Consider the following 24,648-nt stretch of genomic DNA (forward strand, 5'->3'; position numbering starts at 1 on the left):
AAACAGGACACGGCCTTCGAATGAATGAGCTTCAAATGAAAGTGAAAAATGTCTTTTCAAAAGCACTGGATTGCAAAAACACTGATAAACAGAACTTTTTTCAGGTGAAGTGGCAACTGGTGCTTATTTTATCTGTTTCTCTTAATCAAGAGAGTTAGAAATCCATCCTTTTTCTACCACGTTAATCAAACACAACCAATAACAAGTCTAGAGCTGGATTATTCATCGATTACTAAATCAATCGTCAACTATTTTGATCGTCGATTAGCTTTTTTCACGATTAAAACAAGATTTCTGATTGTTTTAGCTTCTTAAATGTAAATATTTTCTTTGTTTCTTTGCTCCACATAAACAAAGAAATCATTAAAACTGAATCATTCTGGTTTGTGGACAAAACGAGACAGAAAATAATCGACAGATTAATGGATTACGATAATAATCGTGAGCAAAGTTGGGACAAAACCTTGTGAACAAACTCTGATAATGAGTGAACGCACCGTAAAGACGTCCAGTTTACTGAAGCCACAGGATTTTATCTAGGCCAGCGATGGGGAAGGAGTTAACGACACAGACTAAGTGGCGTGTCACATGTGGTTAGACTGTGCTGCACACAGACGGGAGACGGTTATTCTAATTATGACGGGCATGTTTGGAGGGAGCTCAGACCCCAGAGACTCCTGTGAATAAAGAAGCTGCTGCTGCTGCTTCACTGCAGACGCTCTGAACACTGAGGGTCACACAGACGGACACTGAGATCATTTTTACTCCACACAAAACCATTTAATCAGCTTATAGAATAATATATGACGCTATGAACTCATCTATCTGTTTCCTCTGAGACTGTTACACGTCACTTTAGCCGATTGGACGCTCGCAATTCTGTACTTTAGCAAACTCTGCATCCGTCTTCATCAATTTAGGGTAAAGCAGGTGTAGATAGGTAATCAATTACGGTCTGTTTGGATGTGATTTGAATAAAAGTGGTGTAGATTCAGCGTTAAAGTGATCCACACACACACTTTCGCTTCTTTAGAAAGCTCTAATTTTTACAGTTTTTCTAGATTGTTTACACACATTTTCTGAAAACATGCCTCATGCTCTCAGAACTATACACACAAATCCAAAAACACACACACAATGGCCAAAACCCCTCAATTCTCCTGCAAAATGAAACTTTACATTCAAAATAGAGCTGAAACGATGAATCGATTATTAATCGATTACTAAGTTAATCGTCAACTATTTTGATAATCGATAATCGGTTTGAAGCTTTTTTCATGATTAAAACCAGATTTCTGATTGTTTCAGCTTCTTAAATGTAAATATTTTCTTGTTTCTTTTGCTCCACATAAACAAAGAAATCATTAAAACTGAATCATTTTGGTTTGTGGACGAAACAAGACGTTCAAGAACATCGTCATTTCCAGGTTTGACGAACACTGATCAACGTTTTTTAACATTTTCTGACATTTTATGGACCAAACCATTCATTGATTAATCGAGAAAATAATCGACAGATTAATCGATTACGAAAATAATCGTTAGTTGCAGCTCTAATTCAAAACAATGTTAAGGAATGACAGTGTGTTCCAAAACAAGATTTTCCTCGTGAAAATTGTGCCAAATGCAGAGAATTGTGTGTAGTGTTATGAAAAAAGTGTGTTTTAGAACTGCAATTTGAGTGTAAAGCAGGAATTGTGCTTGTAGTTGGTGCATGAGTTACCTGTTGTGGTCATTTCGTCTCAAGTACCAGTATTTGTGTGTAAACAATTGAGAAAAATTTAATTTTACATGAAACACTGTCTCTTATAGATCTCTTCTGGTGCTTTTTATATTAATATATATTATATATCATTACACTTTCTGTTTAATTCCAGAGCTAGATCTAATAGATCACCAACATCAACACTGTTACCAGAGATACTGCGATGACGATCACACACACACACACTCCTCATCTCGACCTTTGTCAGGGTGATCTTTTGATTCTCTCCTCACCTGAGACTGCGAGAGCGAGGCCGGACGTGCGGCGAGCGTCGTCCGCCGCCGCCGTCGTCGTCCGTGATGCTCTCGGTGCTGCCGAAGTGCTTGGACAGGAAGTGCAGCTCGTCCATGGTGGGCTGGAAGGGAAGCTGGTGAAGACGCTCCTGAGACGAGCTGGACGACTGCAGACGGACGTGAAGAAGAAGAAGAAGAAGAAGAGGAGGAGGAGACGAGGTTAAAACAAAACAAAATGTTTGATATGATTCAGCTGCAGCATCAATAACAAAGTAAACATCAAAAAGAACAAATGGAAAGAGCAGATTTATTGATGTGGAGACGAGGGAGAGACGAGACGAGAGAATAAGACAAGAGAAGAGATGAGAAGAGAAGACGAGACTAGAAGACAAGAGAAGAGACAAGATGAGAATACGAGACAAGAAGACAAAAGAGAAGAGATGAGACGAGAAGAGAAGAGGAAACAAGAGACGAGAAGAGACAAGAAGAGGAGAGGAGACAAGAGAAGATACGAGAGGACAAGAGAAGACAAGAGAAGACGAGAGAAGGTACGAGAAGACAAGAGAAGAGACGAGAAGACAAGAGAAGACGAGAGAAGACGAGAGAAGGTACGAGAAGACAAGAGAAAACAAGAGATGAGACGAGAAGACGAGAGAAGAGACGAGAAGACAAGAGAAGACGAGAGAAGACGAGAGAAGGTACGAGAAGACAAGAGAAAACAAGAGATGAGACGAGAAGACGAGAGAAGAGACGAGAAGACGAGAGAAGACGAGAGAAGGTACGAGAAGACAAGAGAAGACAAGAGAAGACAAGAGAAGACAAGAGAAGACAAGAGAAGACAAGAGATGAGACGAGAAGACGAGAGAAGACAAGAGAAGACAAGAGATGAGACGAGAAGACGAGAGAAGAGACGAGAAGACGAGAGAAGACGAGAGAAGGTACGAGAAGACAAGAGAAGACAAGAGAAGACAAGAGAAGACAAGAGATGAGACGAGAAGACGAGAGAAGACACGAGAAGACGAGAGAAGACGAGAGAAGGTACGAGAAGACAAGAGAAGACGAGAGAAGAGATGAGAAGACGAGAGAAGAGACGAGAAGACGAGAGAAGACAAGAGATGAGACGAGAAGAAGACAAAAGAGAAGAGACGAGACGAGACAAGAAGACAAGAGAAGAGACCAGAAGACAAGAGAAGAAGACAAAAGAGAAGAGACGAGACGAGAAGAGACGAGAAGACAAGACAAGAAGACAAGAGAAGAGACGAGAAGACAAGAGAAGAAGACAAAAGAGAAGACATGACTAGAGAAGAGACGAGAAGACAAGAGAAGACAAAAGAAGAGATGAGAAGACAAGAGAAGAGACGAGACGAGAAGACAAGAGAAGACAATAGAAGACAAAAGAAGAGACGAGAAGAGAAGACAAGAGAAGACAAAAGACGAGATGAGAAGACAAAAGAAGAGACGAGACGAGAAGACAAGAGAAGAAGACAAAAGAGAAGAGAAGACAAGAGAAGACAAAAGAGAAGAGAAGAAAGTGTCCTCTGAGGTGTGTGTCATTGGGAACATGTAGAACAAAGAAGAAACTAAGTTAAATGAAGATGTGAAGAAACAGAGGAGAAGATCCAGAGTTAAGACTTAGAGGACGTTGACAAACTCTTCATCAGAGGAAACAGCAGCACTTTTTTAGTCTTAAACAAATGTCTTTTTTCCGGCTCAGGAGGAGAAAACATTCTGGATCAATTACAGTCTTAATGAAAACATTTCTCCCTGTTGGACACTGAGGCTGTTCGATGGCCGCACAACGATTTCTGCTCTAAAAAAATCCATGAGAAAAAACGACAACTGATGATGATGATGATGATGATGATGATGATGTGAAAGCAGCAGATGAAGTCGACATCATCTGAATATCTTGGTCCATAAAAATGTCAGAAAATATTAAAAACCGTTGATCAGCGTTTGTCAAACCTGGAAATGATTCAGTTTGAAGAAAATATTCACATTTAAGAAGCAAAAACAATCCGAAATCTTGTTATAATCATGAAAAAAAGCTTAATCGACAAATTGTTTCAGTTCTACTTAGATCTGGATCCTTGTAAGATGATTATTTGTGTCAGAATTTCACAATAAGGCTCCACTTAATGACTAAAACTTCACATTTCTGCTATAATGAATAACTTCTTTGCTATTCTATGTGTTATGACATATTTATAAGTATATCTAAAATGAGTTTCCTCCCCAGTGTCCCATGAATCGAGAGTGTTTTCCTCCTCTTCCTGACAGCGACAGCCGTTGTTTATGACTCTGGGATTCTCCCAGAGCAGTTGTTGGAGAACGTCTTCGTCTGCAAACATCTCAGCATCTGTCACCTCCTGTCTCACCTCCCGTCTCACCTCCTGTCTCACCTCCACAACTCACTGCTGTTTACACCTCCTGCAGCTTCTCTGCATAAATTCAGCTCCAGTAAAAAACACCTAATCGAGCGTGTAATGACCCGTGTGAGAAAGGGATGGAGGTGGAGAAGGGACGAGGACAACGTGAGGATCCGCCTTCAACATCAGTCACTGCTGAAGAAAAAGAGATTGATGAATCTCTGTCAATGAACGCCATGTTTTCTGTGTGAGCGCGACTGTGTCAGTGCAGCGGATTGTGAGTCAACAACTTCGTTCACATTAAGGTCCATTTCTCAAATGGAGCGTTTACCAAATGTCCGTCTGCAGCCGGCGTTCGTTCCCCTCTGAGCGGCGTCTCACGCTGCAAACAAACATCTTTCACCCAGACCCACAGTCTGGTAACGCTGTTGTTGTTGTTGTTGTTGTTGTTGTTGTCTGTGCACTCGCTTCAAAACACATTTCACTTCCACCTACACTGGCCTTTATCTGTCTCTGCTGCTGCTGCTGCTCTTTATCTCCCATCTCTGCTGCTCTCAGGGTAAAGTGATGGATGGAGAAAATATTTACTGGAACGCTGTGTTTTTACCGCTTACACTGATGTTATTTCATGTCAATTATCCCCGCGACACCTTTTTCAGGATCGTCGTCATCAGCAGGTTAATGCGCTCGATCATATCTTAGCAACGCTTACGGTTATTTTTAGGTCCGAATTTACATGTGATGCATGTTCTTCTTCGCGCTTTTACGTCGTGATCCGAGGCCTGCAGCGTGTGTGTGTGTGTGTGTGTGTCGTGGCATTTAGATGCTACTGTGGCGTGAAAAATCGCTAAAGACCGAAACAAAACAAAAGTAGAAGGAGCGAGAAGTTGAATTAGCATACGAGTGAGATGCGTTCTTTCAAGGAAGTGATACAGAAAACCCAGAAGCATCAAATTAGCGACGGAAGAACAATCAAAACGTGCAGTTTTGTGCGCTACGTTTAACAATTTCAGCAGCTAAATTAACTTCTTTTCCTTTCGCCACAGCTGAATCAGCTAAATGAAGAAAGAAGGGAAAAGCAGATCATTCTGGGAAGAAAAGATCGTACAAGGAAGAATATTCGCAAAGAAACCATCATAAGCAGACGGACAAACAGAGACCTGCTTCAGGACACTGCTGCTAGCTGAACTGTGGTGTGTGTGTGTGTGTGTGTGTGTGTGTGTGCGTGTGTGTGTGTGTGTGTGTGTGTGTGTGTGTGTAGCTTGATAGCCACAAGGCTTTTGTTGCAAGGACACACTTTGTCAGCTTTACCCTTCATCTGTTAGAGGATAAGGTGCAGCGTCTGCTGCAGTAACACTATCCCACAAATGAAGGCTGGAGTCGCGGCTTCACTGTTGGTAACAGCTCTTCTGAAGCTAAAAGTAAGACGTTGATGATGATTTTTTACTCTCAAAGAATTGGAAGTAGAACTGAAGCCTCCATCCTACAGCTCCACGTTAACAGTGCTGTACAACCTGAGTATAAACCTCTTTCATGCTAAAGTGCATTTGTGACGTCACAAATGCACTGAAAAGAACACTAGTAACAACAACAAAGCTGTTCAAAGTTGTATAAAATCAAGTTTACGACGAACCTTGTTCAGTGAAAGATTGCTAATTCTCAGGTGTATAAATAATAAACTCAAGAACTCCTTTGTCCATCAGGCCATCGAGCTCTAAATCTCCTCACTTGAAGGGGAAGAGGAAATAGTAATAATCCGTTCAATAACTGTGCAATAATTACTTCATCCAGTATGTTTATCTTATTTTATTCTTATTTAGGTCAATCTATATTTGTATATTTTGTGTCTAAGAGTTTACTGTCATCACAAGGGATCAATGAAGTCAAGTCTAAGTCTAACATTCATGGCTAAAGTCAACAGTTATGTTAATGTCATGGTGTCACAGTTCCAAAAATGAAACGTCAAATAAAGTCTCATCTTTAACAAAAACACACACAAGCTGCCACTGCAAGACACAATCACGCGAAATGACATCGCTATAAAAAGACGTATCTACAGTTCTTCGTGAAGAACAGCAGAGACATCAGTACAGTACTGGCCCAGGTGTCAGAATCAAACTCAGCAGTCGCTGCCTTTGTATAAAAATGATTAAAAATGTTTGAACCTCACCGTTGAACTGGGCGTATTGGTGCCATATCCTGAGGAAGGCAGAGAGGCCAAGGACCATCGACGTCCATCAGGCCTGAGGGCAACAGTGGAAGAGATGTTAGAGCCGGTTCACCACCTTCTTATTCTCTCAGTTTATCCAATAAAATATGTCTGCATGTGTGTGTGTGTGGAAGGATGATGGAGGGTTAGCTTCACTGCGACAGTGTCCGTGTTATGTAAAAATAATCTAATCTAGCGTCGTTCCTGCACAGTTGCATATGTGTGACTTTGTGTGAGCGAAGGACGGACGCCAACCTTCGAGAAGAGGCGAAGGAAAAGTGGGCGGGTCCACTGGGTGAGAAGTTGCGTGGGCTGTCCAGAGGGCTACTTCCTGTTTACATACACGGAGACAACAGAAAACATACAAGATGGATTCTTTCAGTTTAAGTTATTTATGTCAATACATTTCCTATTTCATGGAGTTTGAAAGCGATACTTTCCGCCCTTCGCACACGAATGATTCATTATTGCTTTGTGCATATTGTTGTGGAAAGGTTTTATATTCTTTGCAAATAAAAGGTCAGTCAACACACGAGTAGTAGAATAGCAAGAGCTAAACTCTTACACCCCTCTCACATCCCTTTATCTGTTGCGGGGGTCTGCCCCTCCAGGCTGTGCTTTCACAACCTTTTGTCTACTGCAGGTATCGGGGGGCGGCCGACTCCCGACAGAATTATCCTGCAGGATGTTGTATTTAGGTGAAAAGTTGACTTTTATACTTAAGGAAAACCCATCTCACATCCCTTTATCTGTTACAGGGGTCTGCCTCTCCAGGCCGTGCTTTCACACCCGTTTTGTCTACTGCAGGTATCGGGGGCCGGCCAATTCCCGACAGAATTATCCTGCAGGATGTTGTATTTAGGTGGAAAGTTGACTTTTATACCTAAGGAACACCCCTCTCACATCCCTTTATCTGTTGCAGGGGTCTGCCCCTCCAGGCCGTGCTTTCACACCCGTTTTGTCTATCGCAGGTATCGGGGGGCGGCCGATTCCCGACAGAATTATCCTGCAGGATTTTGTATTTAGGTGGAAAGTTGACTTTTATACTTAAGGAAAACCCCTCTCACATCCCTTTATCTGTTGCAGGGGTCTGCCTCTCAAGGCCGTGCTTTCACACCCGTTTTGTCTATTGCAGGTATCGGGGGCCGAATGATTCCCGACAGAATTATCCTGCATGATTGTTATATTTAGGTGGAAAGTTGACTTTTATACCTAAGGAACTTAAGGAACACCCCTCCCACGTCCCTTTATCTGTTGCAGGGGTCTGCCTCTCCAGGCCGTGCTTTCACACCCGTTTTGTCTACTGCAGGTATCGGGGGCCAAATGATTTCCGACAGAATTATCCTGCAGGATGTGAAGTTTAGGTGGAAAGTTGAGTCTAGACGTCCTTATTTTAATAGACAAAGAAATTGATTTTTTAAAATTATAATATGTAGTTTTTGTTTTTTTTCGCGTACACACGTTACATACGGACGTACTGACCTATGTGTCCAGGCAGCGGAGAGTGCGGCCGCGGCAGGGTGGGTGACGTGCTGGTCAGGATGAGGCTTTTCCGGTTACTCGTTCTGCAACTGAAACACACACACACACACACACACACACACACACACACACACACACACACAGGCAAACAAAGAGCACGTCAATATTTGTCTTTATTACGTTGAAGACTCTCCGTCGTCCGTAGCGCACGGATAATAGCTGGTGACCCCCGGGTTAATGAATATACCACATTTGTGTTGGCTCTGTGTGTGTGTGTGTGTGTGTGTGTGTGTGTGTGTGTGTGTGTGTGTGTGTGTGTGTGTGTGTGCACTGGAAAGATTTTATTGATAGCCTCCCACTCACAGGGGAGAGAGAGAGGGACAAAGCAACAAAGATTTTTTTTTAATTTCCTCTACGTCCAGCGCCGCGATGGATGCTGCTGTGAAACGTAACGGCTGAGGAGCGATGAGGAAACAGAGGGAGCGAGGGAGGGAAGGTACAGACCATAATGAAGAGACAAAATGATTGAACCATAAACACTTCACTCACAGGAGCAGGGACTGTGAAGTGTTGCCTCTGCACACACACACACACACACACACACACACACACACACACAATGCACAAGGGGAATTGTCTTACATAACAGCCTGGATAGTGGGAAGTGATTTTTTCAGGTGTTATTTTCATTAGTGGAATGGCTTTTGCTGTTCACAGGTCTGTCGTCATGGCTCGCTCTTTCTCGCTTTCTCCCTTTACCTCACATGCTTGAATGTGTGTGTGTGTGTGTGTGTGTGTGTTCTTGGATTTGCGGCATATTGAGGACCAGTGAGGGTTTTTAACCAACAAAGTGAGGTCATTTTTACGAAGTGAGGACATTTTGGCCGGTCCTCACTTTGTTTTCATTGAAATCACTTCCTTAGGTTGAAAACATGCTATACTAATATGTTTTTAACACAAGTCCTCAATTTGGTACAAAAACCCGTTTTCTAGCCCTGGTGTTTCACACACTTTTTGCTCTGGGGCTCCACCTGCAGACATTTTTCTGGTACTGCACCCGGTAGTTCTTTATCGATGTCATTCTATCTTTGCCAGCACTTTTACCCGGCCCTCAGTATGCAGCAAGTATAAGAATGTGTGTCTCTGTGTGTGTGTGTGTTCTTGTACTTGCGGCATACTGAGGACCAGTGAGGGTTTTTAACCAACAAAGTGAGGTCATTTTTACCAAGTGAGGACATTTTGCCCGGTCCTCACTTTGTTTTCATGGAAATCACTTCCTGAGGTTGTAAACATGCTCCTCAATTTGGTACAAAAACCTGTTTTCCAGCCCTGGTGTTTCACACACTTTTTGCCTTGGGGCTCCACCTGCGGACATTTAAAGGTACTGCACCCAGTAGTTCTTTATAGATGTCATTCATGAAGTAGATATTTGTAATTGGGTCGATTTATAAAGTGGAAATGCTGGTCCTCACTTTGCCAGCACTTTCACCCGGTCCTCAGTATGCAGCAAGTATAGGAATGTGTGTCTCTGTGTGTGTGTGTGATTTATTGCAGGGCTTGTCAGGGCCCATTTTAACATCTGACAAACAACACAAGTTTGCCCCCAAGTTGCATCAGCCAGCACACTGTGGCTGTTCTACATGTGTGAACAGGCAGTGCATTAAATCACAGCCTGCACACACATAAACATACTGTATGAACGGTTATGAACGGTCATATAACAGCAGGGCTGGATATCGCTGCTGATTCTCTGCATCAGTTTGATTCCAATTCACAATTCAAGGGGTTTTTTAATCGCACTAATGTTGATAATTATACAGCATTTGGAACTCGTGTTATATTAATGCATTTTTTTTTTAAATATGAGTGCAACTCTACAGCACAATAGAAGGTGATAATTAAAACTTTAACAGACAAAAAAAACCAGTTTGAGGTTAAAATATCCAGCCGACGCTCTTAGAAATAAAAGTGCTAAGTAGAACAATATAAGGTTCTTCGGCTTGCCCTCATAGGAGAACCCTTTTTGGCTCCAGGTAGAACCTTTTACCTTGAACCCTTAATTACCAAGAAACCTTTTAAAACCATTTATTCAGGAGAGTTTTAAAGGGTTCTCTGGATCAAAATGGTTCTTACTGGAACCATTAGTGTTACCAAGGAACCCTTGAAAAACCCTTTCTTCAGGAAAAGGGTTTTTCAGAAGTAAATGGTTCCAGGTAGAACCTCAGCCCTTGTAGAAGAACCCTTTTGGAAGCCTTATTTCTAAGAGTGTAGAATAGAGCTGCAACCAACGATTATTTTTCGTAATCGATCAATCAGTCTATTATTTTCTCGATTAATCATTTGGTCCATAAAAAGTCCTGGAAATGATGATGTTCTTGAACGTCTTTGTTTTTGTCCACAAACCAAAATGATTCAGTTTTAATGATTTCTTTGTTTATGTGGAGCAAAGAAACCAAGAAAATATTCACATTTAAGAAGCTAAAACAATCAGAAATCTGGTTTTAATCATGAAAAAAGCCTCAAACCGATTATCGATTATCAAAATAGTTGGCGATTAATTTAGTAATGGATTAATAATCGTTTCAGTTCTAGTGTAGAGCTGCCTAAAACAGTTTGAAGTAGTTACTCAGTCGTCCAGCAGAGGGCGAGCGCAAGACAACAGCGATGCTGCGTTGTTTTGAGATGACAGTCGAGTACAGCAGCAAACAGGAAATGGCGTATCTTTCAAACAAAGATCGATATAATTCAGGAAAAAACACTTTTTAAAAAATAAAAACCAACCCAGCTTTACACAACACACTTCTCACTCCATCATCTATCTCACACATTCTCCCTCATCTCTGTGAATCTTTGTTTCTAACACTCGCAGACGATGTTAGCAGTGACACCAGCTGAGGGAAAAAGCATGAGCTCAAACCCTCGCAGAACAGACGAGGAGCCTTTTGAAATATTTAAGGGAAATGCATTAGCTGTGGACAGAGGGCTGGAAGTGTCTGAACGCCATCTTTCTCTTTCATGAGGAGGAGGGGGGGAGGAGCAAAGTGAAATATATTCCTCTAATAGATTTTCGCATCCTCTTCATCCTTCTCCCTTAAACCCATGGATGCTCTTGAAGTCGCCTCCTAATATTCAAAGCCCTCTTTAGATCCCTGTTCTATCAAATCCACGGTTTTTTTCACGTCTCGGCTCGTTCGCAATCAAACGCTGAATCACTGGAGCGCGTCGAGCGTCCACAACACGTTTCTAAGCTTTTGATTTATGATTCATCACAGATCACAGCTACAGAACATCAGCACAAATGGCAGCGACTCACATCTCACGTTTAATCTACCTCTTTTGAGTAAAATCTTCCTCAAATGCATATTATTCTCTTTCAGTGAATCTACTTCTTATCTCTTGATGACTTTTTAAAATCAGTCACCTGTTTCTCCTGCACCTTTTCATTCTGATTTCTCCTTCTTCATGAATGAGGTCTTTTGAATAATAAACATAGTCGAAGTGTGTGTGAAGTGAGGAAAACTCATTCCTCCTCTCTACGTCCAGAACTAAAATACTGTCGTCAATAACAGAATAAAAACACACCAGGCCAAAGCAATCGAATCTCTTAAATGAATATATCAAAACAGCATCTTGTAGAAAGGAATGGTAAAGTAAAAAAAAGTTAAATGTAAGTGTGGTCTCTTTAGTCTGGACTCCATCATTAACCCTTGATTTCCTTTCCTTTCCTATTAAGGATTTTTGTATAAATGTGTAATTGCTTTGAAATAAAAATAGTTTATTTCCTTCTTCGTTTCCTTAGAATGAGACTTGCTTTATGGAAGATGTTTCTACAGAAGTCTGAACAGATTTTTGGCTGGAACCCTTTTAAAGCCTTTTATTCAGGGAAAGGGGTTTTAAAAGGGTTGTCTGGATCAAAATGGTTCTTACTGGAACCATTAGTGTTACCAAGAACCCTTGAAAAACCCTTTCTTCTTCGGGAAAAGGGTTTTTCAGAAGCAAATGGTTCCAGGTAGAACCTCAGCCCTTGTAGAAGAACTAGAAGAACACTTATTGGAACCCTTGGAACCCTTATTTCTAAGAGTGTACAAAATTGTGGCGAGAGATGGGGAAAGAGGGTTTACATCCTTTCTGGTATCAATAGTTCTCAAACTCAAATGATCTTGGGGAACTGAGTGTCTACTTTGGTCAGTCGGGGAACAGTCAAGTGAAAAAAAGTCCAACTTTTTGAGTAAAAGACATTGAAATAATAGTATTTTATGATGATAGTTGACATATGCATTCATTTTGCAATAAACAGTTTGCAATATAAATGTATTTATGATGCAAAAACCATTCAGTAGTAACTAACAGCATCTTATCATTACCTTTATCCAAATATGGTCAGGATGGAATAAGCAGCGATCAGGTTTAAATGTGTGGAAAAGCACGACTGTAGAATAATGGTTTTCTTCACCTCGCTCTCGTCTCTAACCGAACAGACAGATATGTGAGAAGAAGGCGTCGTCCATGTTCTGCTGTCATGTCCTGTCATACTCCAGTGAAGGTTAGAGGAGAAGAGCCTTATATGAGGAAGTGCTTAAGACTAACAAGCTTTAAAAATACAAGAGATCAGAGGTGAGAGAGAGAGAGAGAGAGAGAGTTACGTCCTGGATTCACCCGTCCACAATCTGGTTAAGTGTGTGTATCTGATGCCTCTCTATGAACCTTCTCTGTCAGAAACACTGACCTTGTCAGGACCAGTCGTCGTCATGGAGACCAAAACCTGATCCTAATGAGGTTAAGATATAAAATTGTGGTTTAGTTAAAGTTGTTAATTGGTCATGGTAAAGCTTTACGTTAACGATGATGTCCGAATCGTTCGCCATCTGTTACCTTTGACAGCTTCTTTCTGTACCTACACTCTTAGAAATAAGGGTTCCAAAAGGGTTCTTCTGCAAGAGCTGAGGTTCTACCTGGAACCATTTACCTTTCCCGAAGAAAGGGTTTTTCAAGGGTTCTTGGTGATACTAATAGTTCCATTAAGAACCAATTTGATCCAGAGAACCCTTTAAGGTTCTACTCAACCATTTGGTCGAGCACACTTTAAGTCACAATATCTCATTGAAAAATGCATGAAGCTGAACTCACTAACACTAAATTAATGTGACTTGTTCTGAATGTTGTATTTAATTAATTATGCAAACAAGGTTTATTATGAACAGACATCTCAACCGTTTGGTAGAGGCCTGTATCTGAAATACTGTAGGGTCTAATTTCACGTTATTGTTATCATAAGTAAGTAAAATAAAATAATAAAACATTATTTTGCTTTTTTCTTGGTGCGTACCATAGGGGGTTAAAACCCCTTTCCTGAATAAAGGGTTTTAAAAGGGGTTCTTGGTGGAACCCTCCAAAAGGCTTCCAGGTAGAACCTTTTTATATGAGGACAAGCCGAAGAACCTTATATGGTTCTACTTTTATTAGCACTTTTATTTCTAAGAGTGTAGAAATAAAATGAAGCGAGTGAATCGCAAACTAAAATATGCTGAAATATTCTTCTTTAAATTAGTCAAATAGATCCTTCTTTTAAATGTTTACATCCTGAGAACAGTATATCCCAACAACAACATCCAAGTCCAAAAGAGTCATTTTATTTTACATCTCTTAAACGACTAAGCTGTTAGCGACACATTAGCGCTGATGCTGAAGCTGATGCTGATGCTGATGCTGAACCACCTGGCTTCGCTCCAACTGTTCTGCTCCCATTAAGAGGAAATAAACTCCCACTGAAACATGACTCTGTTAAAACAAACTGCTGCTTTTTATTTACATTTTTACAGTCTGTGCTGAGTTAATGTTCCCATTTATGTGATATAGTCACCTTTTCCCCCCGGGGTTAAAGAACAATATTTGGTATAACTTACATCGTAGAAACACAGGGATTCTGCACAGCCAATTTGAAAGTTTAGTGCAATTCCTAAAGGGTAAAAATTAGGGTCATAGAGCTCAGTCTAATCCTGAATCTATGATAATATCTTAAAAACTAATGATGGTAAGTTGATGAAATCAGTCAGGTGTGTTGGAAACATCTCCAATAACACGCTACGGCTGAAATTTGTTCATTTCCAAGTGTTTCAATGAGTGGGTTATGGATTTTTCTCATTTGTGACACGATGATTTGGACCAATACCCTAACGCTAAATGTCTCCACCCTAAAAAACAAACAAACAAACAAACATAAAGGAAACCACAGCAGCTTTTGGTGTCCATCGACTGAGGCTCACACAGTAGATTGAGCCTATATGATGGATTTACACCAGGGGTTCTCAAAGTGTTGATACCTGAGGGCCAATTTAGGAACCCAACATTGGACTGAGGACCACCAAACAGAAAGAAATCCCATTTGGAATAACTTTAATGACCAGATTTCAGTTCCACAGTTTAGCGTTAAGTAATATAAGCGTTAATATAATGTAATTTAAGCATTAATATAATAACGCTTTATAATTTACTGGGTAATTACCCAGTATTTTGGCCATTGTTCTTACCTTCTAATTACAAGTTAATACCAAGTAACACATTTCTGTTACCATATATTTACTGGGTAAATAGCTAGTAATTGGGGGCTGTAGCTACCTGCTTATTACCAGCTTATAACACAATAATACACTAAAATTCACCATATAGAAACCAGGTAAATACCCAGTATTTTTGTTTACACTTATTGGTCTGTATCCAGTAATGTCCAATAAACATTTAACAAGCTTAGTCGCTCCTGGATTAAAACTATCAACTGTAATTCATTGGGGGGGCCGCCAGAAATGTTTCTGCGGGCCGCCATTGGCCCCCGGGCCGCACTTTGAGAACCAATGATTTACACAGTGGATTATGACACTGGCATTGAAACATGAACAAACATAAATGCCAAGTATTTGGAGCATACCATTTACCATCTTTCTTAGACCAGTGGAGCCGGGAATCAAACGCACAACCTTCCAATTTGAAAGACGACTCGCTCCACCACCACCGCTGTAATCCCTCTAATCCATTCACCTTTTATTGGTGAAACACACGTTGTCTGCGTCTCAGTGTGAGCTGTGTTACAGTGTGCGACTCCAAACGTGTTGCTATGGAAACGCAGCGACACGTTTTCCTCCCTCTGCCCATAATTCTTCATTTGTATTCGTCTCGATCGGTTCATTCTTGAGAGAGGTGATTTGTTCTTGATTAATCTCATTAGCTCAAACAAGGTCTGAGTCATTTTAAAACAAGACGTCTTAATCTGAGTGAACGTTTAGCCTTCAACGCTTCGACATTCAACTCATGTGTGAAAGAAAAAGAACTGAGATATCTACAGTGGCCCTGAGGTGCAAAACACAAACGCAAATCACAAAAACATGAACTCAAACTGGAAACGCAACTCAAAAAACAACAACGAAAACCGTTGTTTCCCGCGATCGACCAGTGTCGTCGCTCATTGCACAGTCCGTACACGGACGTTGTTGTTTTTTGAGTTGCGTTTCCGGTTTGACATGCATTTCCGTTGTGTTGTCTGCTTTTTTGTTTGCGTTTTATGATTTGCGTTCCGTTGTGAGATAATGTTGTTGTGTTAAATGCTTTGGTGTTTGTGTTTTCTGCTTGGGGCGGGATTCGATTTTCTGCTTTTGTGTTTGCGTTGTGTGATTTGTGTTTGCGTTGTGAGTTAATGTTTTTGTGTTTTCTGCTTTTGTGTTTGCGTTGTGAGTTAATATTTTAGTTTTTTCTGCTTTTGTGTTTGCGTTGTGTGATTTGTGTTTGCGTTGTGAGTTAATATTTTTGTGTTTTCTGCTTTTGTGTTTGCGTTGTGAGTTAATGTTTTTGTGTTTTCTGCTTTTGTGTTTGCGTTGTGAGTTAATGTTTTTGTGTTTTCTGTTTTTGTGTTTGCGTTGTGAGTTAATGTTTTTGTGTTTTCTGCTTTTGTGTTTGCGTTGTGTGTTAATGTTGTCGTGTTTTCTGCTTTTGTGTTTGCGTTGTGAGTTAATGTTGTCGTGTTTTCTGCTTTTGTGTTTGCGTTGTGTGTTAATGTTGTCGTGTTTTCTGCTTTTGTGTTTGCGTTGTGAGTTAATGTTTTTGTGTTTTCTGCTTTTGTGTTTGCGTTGTGTGTTAATGTTTTTGTGTTTTCTGCTTTTGTGTTTGCGTTGTGAGTTAATGTTTTCGTGTTTTCTGCTTTTGTGTTTGTGTTGTGTGATTTGCGTTTGTGTTTTTGATTTGTGTTGTGTTTTGCGTTTGTGTTTTGCACCTCAGGGCCACCGTAGAGATCACTGAATCTGTCTGAAAACAGAGGAGGTGCAGTCAGCGATGGGCAGTAAACTGACGACGTCTTTGTGTTTGACCACGATTTATGACTGAAATGACTGTCTCACACACACACACACACACACACACACACACACACACACACACACACACACACACACACACACACACACACACACACTTCCCATGTCTCACTGCTCACAATAATGGAACCCAGAACTCTCACTGGCTGCAACATTATGGTCTGCGTGCTGCAGAACGGTCAGAGGCTAAATCTGCGGTAATGACTCGTGCAGAAGCTTTGACGAGCAATTATCCTCCTGTAGGACTTCAGCTGACACTGGACCATTAGTCTCCCTCACACACACACACACACACACACACATATATATATATATATAAAAACACACATAAACACACACTGGTCTCCTAACACTAACGCTGCCCCCAAACTGTCACAAATACATGTTAGCAACACAAAGTAATGAAAAACAGCGACGTTTAAATGCAGGTCATTAAAACTACGACCTCTTAGCGGTTAAATTAGGAGGAGACGACTGCACAAAGTGTCTGTTTATATTAATAATATGTGTTAATGAATAAAAACGAGCACATATATAATCAGAATGTGTTGTTCCTAAAGTATAAATGTGTGTGATTTGGGGCTTTAGTTATGTCCTCGTTAAGCAAAACACAACAACGTCACTGCAGCAAAAATGATAAAACACTGACTCCGCTTAAAGTGAGTTAAGACACATATAAAGCTGTGGGTCATATAGTTCAATAATACACTAGAAAAGCACTCGGAGAGCACAGACCTCCACCAAGGCAGCGCAGAGCCTACAAAATACACCCTGCCGCCGCGAGTGTTGTAACCAGTGATAGCGTAAACGGATCACAGCCAAAATTTAATCACTTGTTCCTGGTCCTGTTGTGGACATTTCCTGAAAATTTCATCCAAATCTGTCTCTGACTTTTTGAGTTATGTTACTAACTAACAAACAAACAAACAAACAAAACATAACCTTCTTGGCGGAGGTAATAAAACAAACTACTAATAATAATAAGAAGAAGAAGGACCTATGGTGGTGTTTGGTGAATGTAAATAATATATAAACGTCAGTGTTTGGTCTGTGCATCCTGGACTAGTGAAAGAAGCATGTGACAGATGGTATGGTCCACAGACCCCACAGGGCCCTGATCATGACATCATCGAGTCAGTGTGGGATTACAGGATGAGACTGAAGTCACTGAGATACTGAGCCTAGATACTCAGTGATGATGTCACTCACACTCACAGACTGCATATCAAAATTCATGTCGCCGTCCAAAAACAAAAATTAAGTCTCAAAATTTGCCTTTGACCCCAGTTTCTGCAACTGGAAACGATGACGTAATCTGCAAGAATTTGGTGTTTTATGCTTTAACATCTATTTTTCCCTTCATATGGGAATATAACTTACAAGATAGACACCATGTGTTATTCAAGAGAATCTGAAATGAGGGAGTAAATATACTCAGGAAAATGTTTAGTGGAGAAATAGAATCAGTTTCTCCATAGACCTCAATTCAAACAGAGTTTGCAAACACTACATCTGTTCTACATCCTGGTATTTAGCAAACCAGAGGACTTCATCCCTTTTATTATAGTTCGTCAGGTGTTACTCAGGGTGGTGAGTAGAACCCAGAACAGTGCAAAACAATGATGTTGAACAGCACATGAACAACTCAAAAACATCAGGTAAAAAACATAAATAAATAAAAAAATTAAAGTTGTGTTGATCCCAATGGGCAATTGAAAGTGACCTACTACTTTCCTTATGTGGTATATATATAAATATACATATATATATATATATGTATATATATATATATATATATATATATATATATATGTCAAAGCAGACTCTGTTTAGTGTTTATTAATTTTCTAACTTCATCATGTTTCTCTGTCCACATGCAAAATGTCCTCTGGCTGGTTTAGTTTTATAGTTTTATATTTAGACACCTGAACACACTCTTAACAACAGCTGGACACCAGTAAACATAATTTAAAAAAAATATACAAAACAAAAGCAGTGTGAACAATGAGCTGTTCAAACAGAATCACTCCATGTTTCCCAAAAATCTAATTAAAGTAATGAGGCCGTTCTGGATCAAGAGCCAACATGGACACCTTTGAATATCAATAACGCGTGTGTGTGTGTGTGTTCTTGTACTTGAGGCATACTGAGGACCAGTGAGGGTTTTTAACCAACAAAGTGAGGTCATTTTCAAAAAGTGAGGACATTTTGGTCGGTCCTCACTTTGTTTTCATTAGGTTGTAAACATGCTATACTCTGTTTTTAACAGAGCTCCTGAATTTGGTGCAAAAACCCATTTTACAGCCCTGGTGTTTCACACACTTTTTTGCTCTGGGGCTCCACCTGTGCATTTTACAGTGTATTTACAGTTTTTTTTCCCCCACAGTTTATTTACAGTGTATTTTACAGTTTATTTACCGTGTATTTACCGTCTATTTTAGACTCTATTTACAGTGTATTGTCACTCTCAAACATTTCATGAGTCCAGTGAAGATATTTGTAATTGTGTTGATTTACAAATTGGAAATGCTGGTCCTCACTTTATTAGCAAGTACAAGAATGTGTGTGTGTGTGATGTTAGATTGAACTGATGATCCATTTGCATGCCACTGTAATCCTGTGACTCTGCTCCACTAAGTAGATTATTAACTCTGTGTGTGTGTGTGTGTGTTTATCTGCCGTGTCATCTTCTGCTCTAAACGCTGACTCACAGCAGGACACGACCTTCCTGACAGTTACACCGGACTCACTTCCTGTCAGCTGACCTCTCTGTCTGTCTGTCTGTCTGTCTGTCTGTGAAAGCTTCTGTGGGCCTTCGTCAGGACCGAGGTCTCTGTGGACGTCAAACTCTGTGGACCGTCCACATTCATCAAGCTCAGGACAGTGGAGGAGGTGACTTGATTTTTTATTGTATTTGAGACCTTTTATGAGATTTTAGGAGAATTTAAAGGTGAAGTAAGTAGTTTATAGTGCCATCTAGAGGAGAGGCTGCAATTTACAACAAAGAACTGCTCCTCTGCTCACCCCCTCCCTTCCCTGAGCGCTACGGTGTCCTCAGCCGGTCAAATGTCGTCCTCGTCGTCTTTCTCCGTGTCAGCAGATGAGGTTCGTGAGGCGAGGGAGAGGGCGGAGCTACCGCGGCCGTAGCAGACGAATCGGAGAGAGAGGAGGCGGGACTTCAGCTACAAGTAAAGAGACGCTTGATTTGTTCTCTCGCGTTTGTCCTTACAGGCTCCGGTAGAAACATGGCGTCTCTCTGCTAACAGTGGCTATGCAACCGCGGCGCGCGACCGTGTTATTTTACATGACTTTTTGAAACACTACGAAAATGAAACAAAAAATATTATATTATACAGCGACTAGACAATGCAGGAGCACATAATATGTATACAAAAGTGGATTTTGGGTTATATAAACCCATAAATACTACACAGTGTCCCTTTAAGCTAATAACCTGTGGCTCTGCTTTCACAGACATAGACTTTTTTTTTTTTTTTTTTACTTTGAATTCATTTCAGAGGAGACCGTGATCGTTCTTTCATTTGAGAACTTGACATCCAAAGACGCACAATGAAAAGCCGCCCATGCATTGGTCTATTTCAGTCACATCACAGCTCTGCAGTCAGAGGTGTTGTCAGACGTCCTCTGAATGTGTGAAAGTGGATCCTCGGGCTAAGTGATGCAGCAGGATATTACAGCAGCTAAAGCCTCTGTATCTCTGTGTCACTATCAGCTCTGTGCGTCTGCATCGCTTTCTCCTGCTCACATTCGTCTTCTGCTGCTGCTGCCGTTTCAGCTCTTCCAGCCGTGACCTTATCCTCGGCGAAATTAAAAGAGCCTTCTCATTTGCATGAGTGGAGAGTCTCGCTGCACGTTAAAGAGACATTAAAAAAACGACTTCATCCCATTATGGATAACGCGCAAAGGACTCGGCGAGAGAAAGCGCCGCCGCGTTTCCACCACGATCTTTTAGAGGAGCGTAAAAAAAATGGAGACGGCATTAGCGAGGTTAACTTAATAAACGGCCTGATGTGGCGCTGCGAGACGTTAAATTATGATCCTAATGATTTTAAACGAGCTTCAACTGTCAGTGAAATGTGAGAGAATCACCCGCTAACTGGATTTCTTGAAGATATTTCACCTTGTTGCATTATTGTCCTTAACTTTGACATAACAAGCATTATTATACGAGATTCTAATCTTTGCTCAAACAAAAGCAGAGTTGTAATAACGATAATAATGGGATTTTTGCATGAGATCCAACTCAATAACACTGTAATTGTGCTGCTCCAGAGTTATCTTGGCACAGATTATGTTGATATCAGAATACACAGAGACTTTCTGCTCAAATCTCTGTTCTTCTATTATAATCTACAGTTATAATGTTTTCCATTTAAAGGTGCATTATGTAATAAATGATAAAATCCTCCTAATATGTCACAGAGACTCAGGAATAATGTTCATATAACAAACTGAACTCACCAACAACAATGTTTTGAAATCATGTTTTGGCGTCATGTGGCGCCACCTACCGCCGTCTACCAATCATTGCAGTCAGTAGAGTCTCAGCTGCCGAGCAACCACAGGTTGCCAGTTACGTAAGAAAACGAAAACCTAAAAGACCTGTGTTTTGAATTTGAATGTAGTAACTGTTTTTGGCCACATTCTTACATATGGCGCCTTTAAATGCTATATGATTATCAGAATTGTTAAGATAAATGGAAGATACCTTGTTTAGTCAAGTCAAGTGAAGACTCAATGGTGAGGGCAGATTTAATTTAGTTGGGAATTTGGTTTAAAACACAGAAACTATTTTATTCTGTGAAGAAAAGACATTTAAACGAGACACGTCCCATCTAACCTGAACGAGCAGGAAATAGAGATTTTCCCTGGTGGCTGTAATTCCATAATGTTTTGGTGTCGCATCAGAAAGTGATATCAACATTAAAATCTAATCTTTAAATAAACTATCAAACAGTTTTGTTTTTTTTAGCCGTAGGTGTCATGGAGCACAGGAAAGACGACTGTAAAGATCTCAGTACATTCTCACGCAGCCGTGTTGTCGTCCAAAGTCACAGCTGTTTAGAGGAAGATGGTTGTTCGATCATGTCAGCGTTAAATCAAAGACAAAAGCACAAAGACTCTGCGTGTGCTTTGGTGAAAGCTGGTCGGCTCGTGCAGCAGCAGCCATGAACAGATGGTGGCGTCACGCCACCGACAACAGGAGAGGAGCAGTCGTCGCGCTATTGTTCGCTCTGCAGCTCCTCGTTTAAAAAGAACAAATAAAAACACTGCTGCACAAAAAGTACACTGTCACTGAATCTACGAAGAGGAAACATTGACCTTGTAAAGAACAAATAAGGAAGAAATAACCTTTTTTTTTTTTTTTGCAATATCTAGAAGAAGCCACAGATAATTGCAGCGTTAACTAATGAGCGCTCAGGTCCATCATCATCATCTCGATAATGTGTGCTGTAACATTCAGGAGGCTTTAATGCATTGGTTCTCAAAGTGCGGCCCGGGGGCCAATGGCGGCCCGCAGAAACATTTCTGGCGGCCCCGCAATGAATTACAGTTGATAGTTTTAATCCAGGAGCGACTAAGCTTGTTAAATGTTTATTGGACATTACTGGATACAGACCAATAAGTGTAAACAAAAATACTGGGTATTTACCTGGTTTCTATATGGTGAATTTTAGTGTATTATTGTGTTATAAGCTGGTAATAAGCAGGTAGCTACAGCCCCCAATTACTAGCTATTTACCCAGTAAATATATGGTAACAGAAATGTGTTACTTGGTATTAACCTGTAATTAGAAGGTAAGAACAATGGCCAAAATACTGGATAATTACCTAGTAAATTATAAAGCGTTATTGTATTAATGCTTAAATTACATTATATTAACGCTTACATTACTTAAAGGTGCATTGTGTAATAAATCATAAAATCCTCCTAATATGTCACAGAGATTCAGGAATAATGTTAAAAAAAATAATATTTGCATTAAAAAATATATTTTGCAGACTGCAAATCATCTTTTAGCGTCATGTGGCGCCACCTACCGCCGTCTACCGATCATTGCAGTCAGTAGAGTCTCAGCTGCCGAGCAACCACGGGTTGCCAGTTACGCCAGAAAACCAAACCTTAAAGACCTCGGTATTTTGAAGTTTAATGTAGTAACTGTTTTTGGCCACATTCTTACATATGGCACCTTTAAATTACATTATATTAACGCTTATATTAGTTAACACTAAACTGTGGAACTGAAATCTGGTCATTAAAATGATTACAAATGTGATTTCTTTTTGTTTTTTCTTTTCTTAAGGCGGCCCTGAGTCCAATGTTGGGTTCCTAAATTGGCCCCTCAGGTGTCAAAACTTTGAGAACCCATGATTTAATGGCAGAAACTGAATATACTGCCCATCAGCGTGTTTGTATAAAAGTAGAATAGAATTTAAGCAAAGACGCCATTTTTACGTCACGAGTGAGCGGAGGAGTCGTCCGTTTGCTCAAAAACTGCCGTCTCATCGCGAGATGGTTTTTAAATAACATTACAGCTGAATCAACATGTGTGTAGAATGAAATTGCTCGTGCGAGAGTGAGAAACCACCCGTCCACCACCTCCACGTCTAATCAGTCAACGCTAACGCGGCGTCCTCTGCTCTGCGTGGGAGCGTTTATACTGCGTGGCTTTAATGATCTGCGTATGAGTGGGTTAGTATTGCATGTGCTTGTGTGAGCGAGTGAAAATAAACATGCACTCTCGTGTTCTATGAAGGAAACCACTGAAGATCTTATTTGTACTCCTGCTGTTTCTCTGTCATTATCTCAACAACAAAAAGAAGCCAAAAGAACAAAGTATGAGGGAAAGAAGAAGAAGTCAAATACGCCTTTTCATATCACCTCTTTCCTCTTCCTTAGTTTTGGCTGATTTTCTTTAACACGACTCATTTCCAACGAGCTCAGTCTGTTCAGGAATGGGCACAGAGAATAAACGCTCTTAATTACCATCGCCGGCCAAAGGAAACACACACATGTATGATTTAAAAAAATAAACAAGCAAGCGACAGGAGGTGGCAAAAAGAGAGAGAACAGCGAGAACATAAGATCTATCAGTCAGTGTTTGTGGCCGCTGGAGGTGATCGTTGTTGTCAACGTTTTAATCCTGAGAAAGCACAGATTAGATGCAGGAGCACACACTTTCAGGAAGGAGATTCCAGGGATTTTGGGATTTCACTGAAACCCGCGTGATTAAAGTGCTAGTTCTGAATTTTGAACATAAGACATATTTTCCAACTCGGCCGGTGTGATGGAGACGTTTTCAAGAAATTTCATTCAGTTCTTCTAGTTGCCGAGTTCGCTAGCGCAAGTCAATGGTACAAGTTAGCATGACATTAAAAACACTCATACCGACTCCACAGTGCACCTGAGGCAAATCAATTGTAACGGCAGACTATCGATGTAAGATAAGATAAGATAAGATAAGAAAGCTTTATTTATCCCACAGTGGGGAGAGAACAGGGTTTCAGCAGCTCCGTATACAGATAAACAATTACACAATATTATAAAAACTGTACATGGAAAGAAATAAGATAAGAGTGAATGTAAATAAGGTGCGTATTAGGTTAAGGTAAAAATAAGACAAATCTAGGAAAACAAGACAAACAAGACAACAACTGTAAACAATAACTAAACAGACCAGTTAAAAACAAGGAACAAAACTGTAAACAATAACTTAACAGACCAGTTAAAAACAAGAAACTGAACTGTAACAATAAACACAACAGACCAGTTAAAAACAAAAAAACAAAACTGTAAACAATAACTTGACAGACCTATCAAAAACAAAACAACAAAACTGTAAACTGTATATCTGTGTTGAAAGAATAATATTTGAAACAAAACTAACGTCGCATCGCAAGAATTTTTGAGGGACTACTTTCTCAGCACTATTCTCAGCAGCGCGTCATACTACTGCCGGAAGTATGACGCGCTGCTGCTGCTGCTGAGACATAAATCCTTCAAATTGCAAGGTTGGTTTTATTTCAAACATTCTATCAACACAGATATGTACATCGATAGTCTGCCGTTACAATCGATTTGCCTCGGCTGCACTGTGGAGTCGTAATGAGTGTTTTTAATGCCATGCTAACTTGTATCATTGACTTGCGCTAGCCATAGCATCAGTGAACTCGGCAAATAGAAGAACTGAATTACATTTCTTGAAAAAGT

At 40.4% G+C, this 24,648-nt stretch overlaps 1 protein-coding gene across 1 annotated transcript in view; it reads right to left on the reverse strand.

The window, feature by feature from the left end:
* mast1a (microtubule associated serine/threonine kinase 1a) overlaps positions 1–24,648 on the reverse strand; it is a gene marked incomplete at both ends in the record, with an annotated part of 72,010 nt that overhangs the window by 29,178 nt on the left and 18,184 nt on the right. The window contains 4 exons of the mRNA XM_083909665.1: positions 1,999–2,165; positions 6,538–6,610; positions 6,832–6,903; positions 8,055–8,147. Of these exons, the coding sequence (XP_083765791.1) occupies positions 1,999–2,165; positions 6,538–6,610; positions 6,832–6,903; positions 8,055–8,147 (405 nt within the window). The remainder of the gene's footprint in view (positions 1–1,998; positions 2,166–6,537; positions 6,611–6,831; positions 6,904–8,054; positions 8,148–24,648) is intronic.

The sequence above is a fragment of the Microchirus variegatus genome (assembly GCF_963457635.1).
Source record: "Microchirus variegatus genome assembly, chromosome: 23".
In the NCBI taxonomy this organism is placed as follows: domain Eukaryota; kingdom Metazoa; phylum Chordata; class Actinopteri; order Pleuronectiformes; family Soleidae; genus Microchirus; species Microchirus variegatus.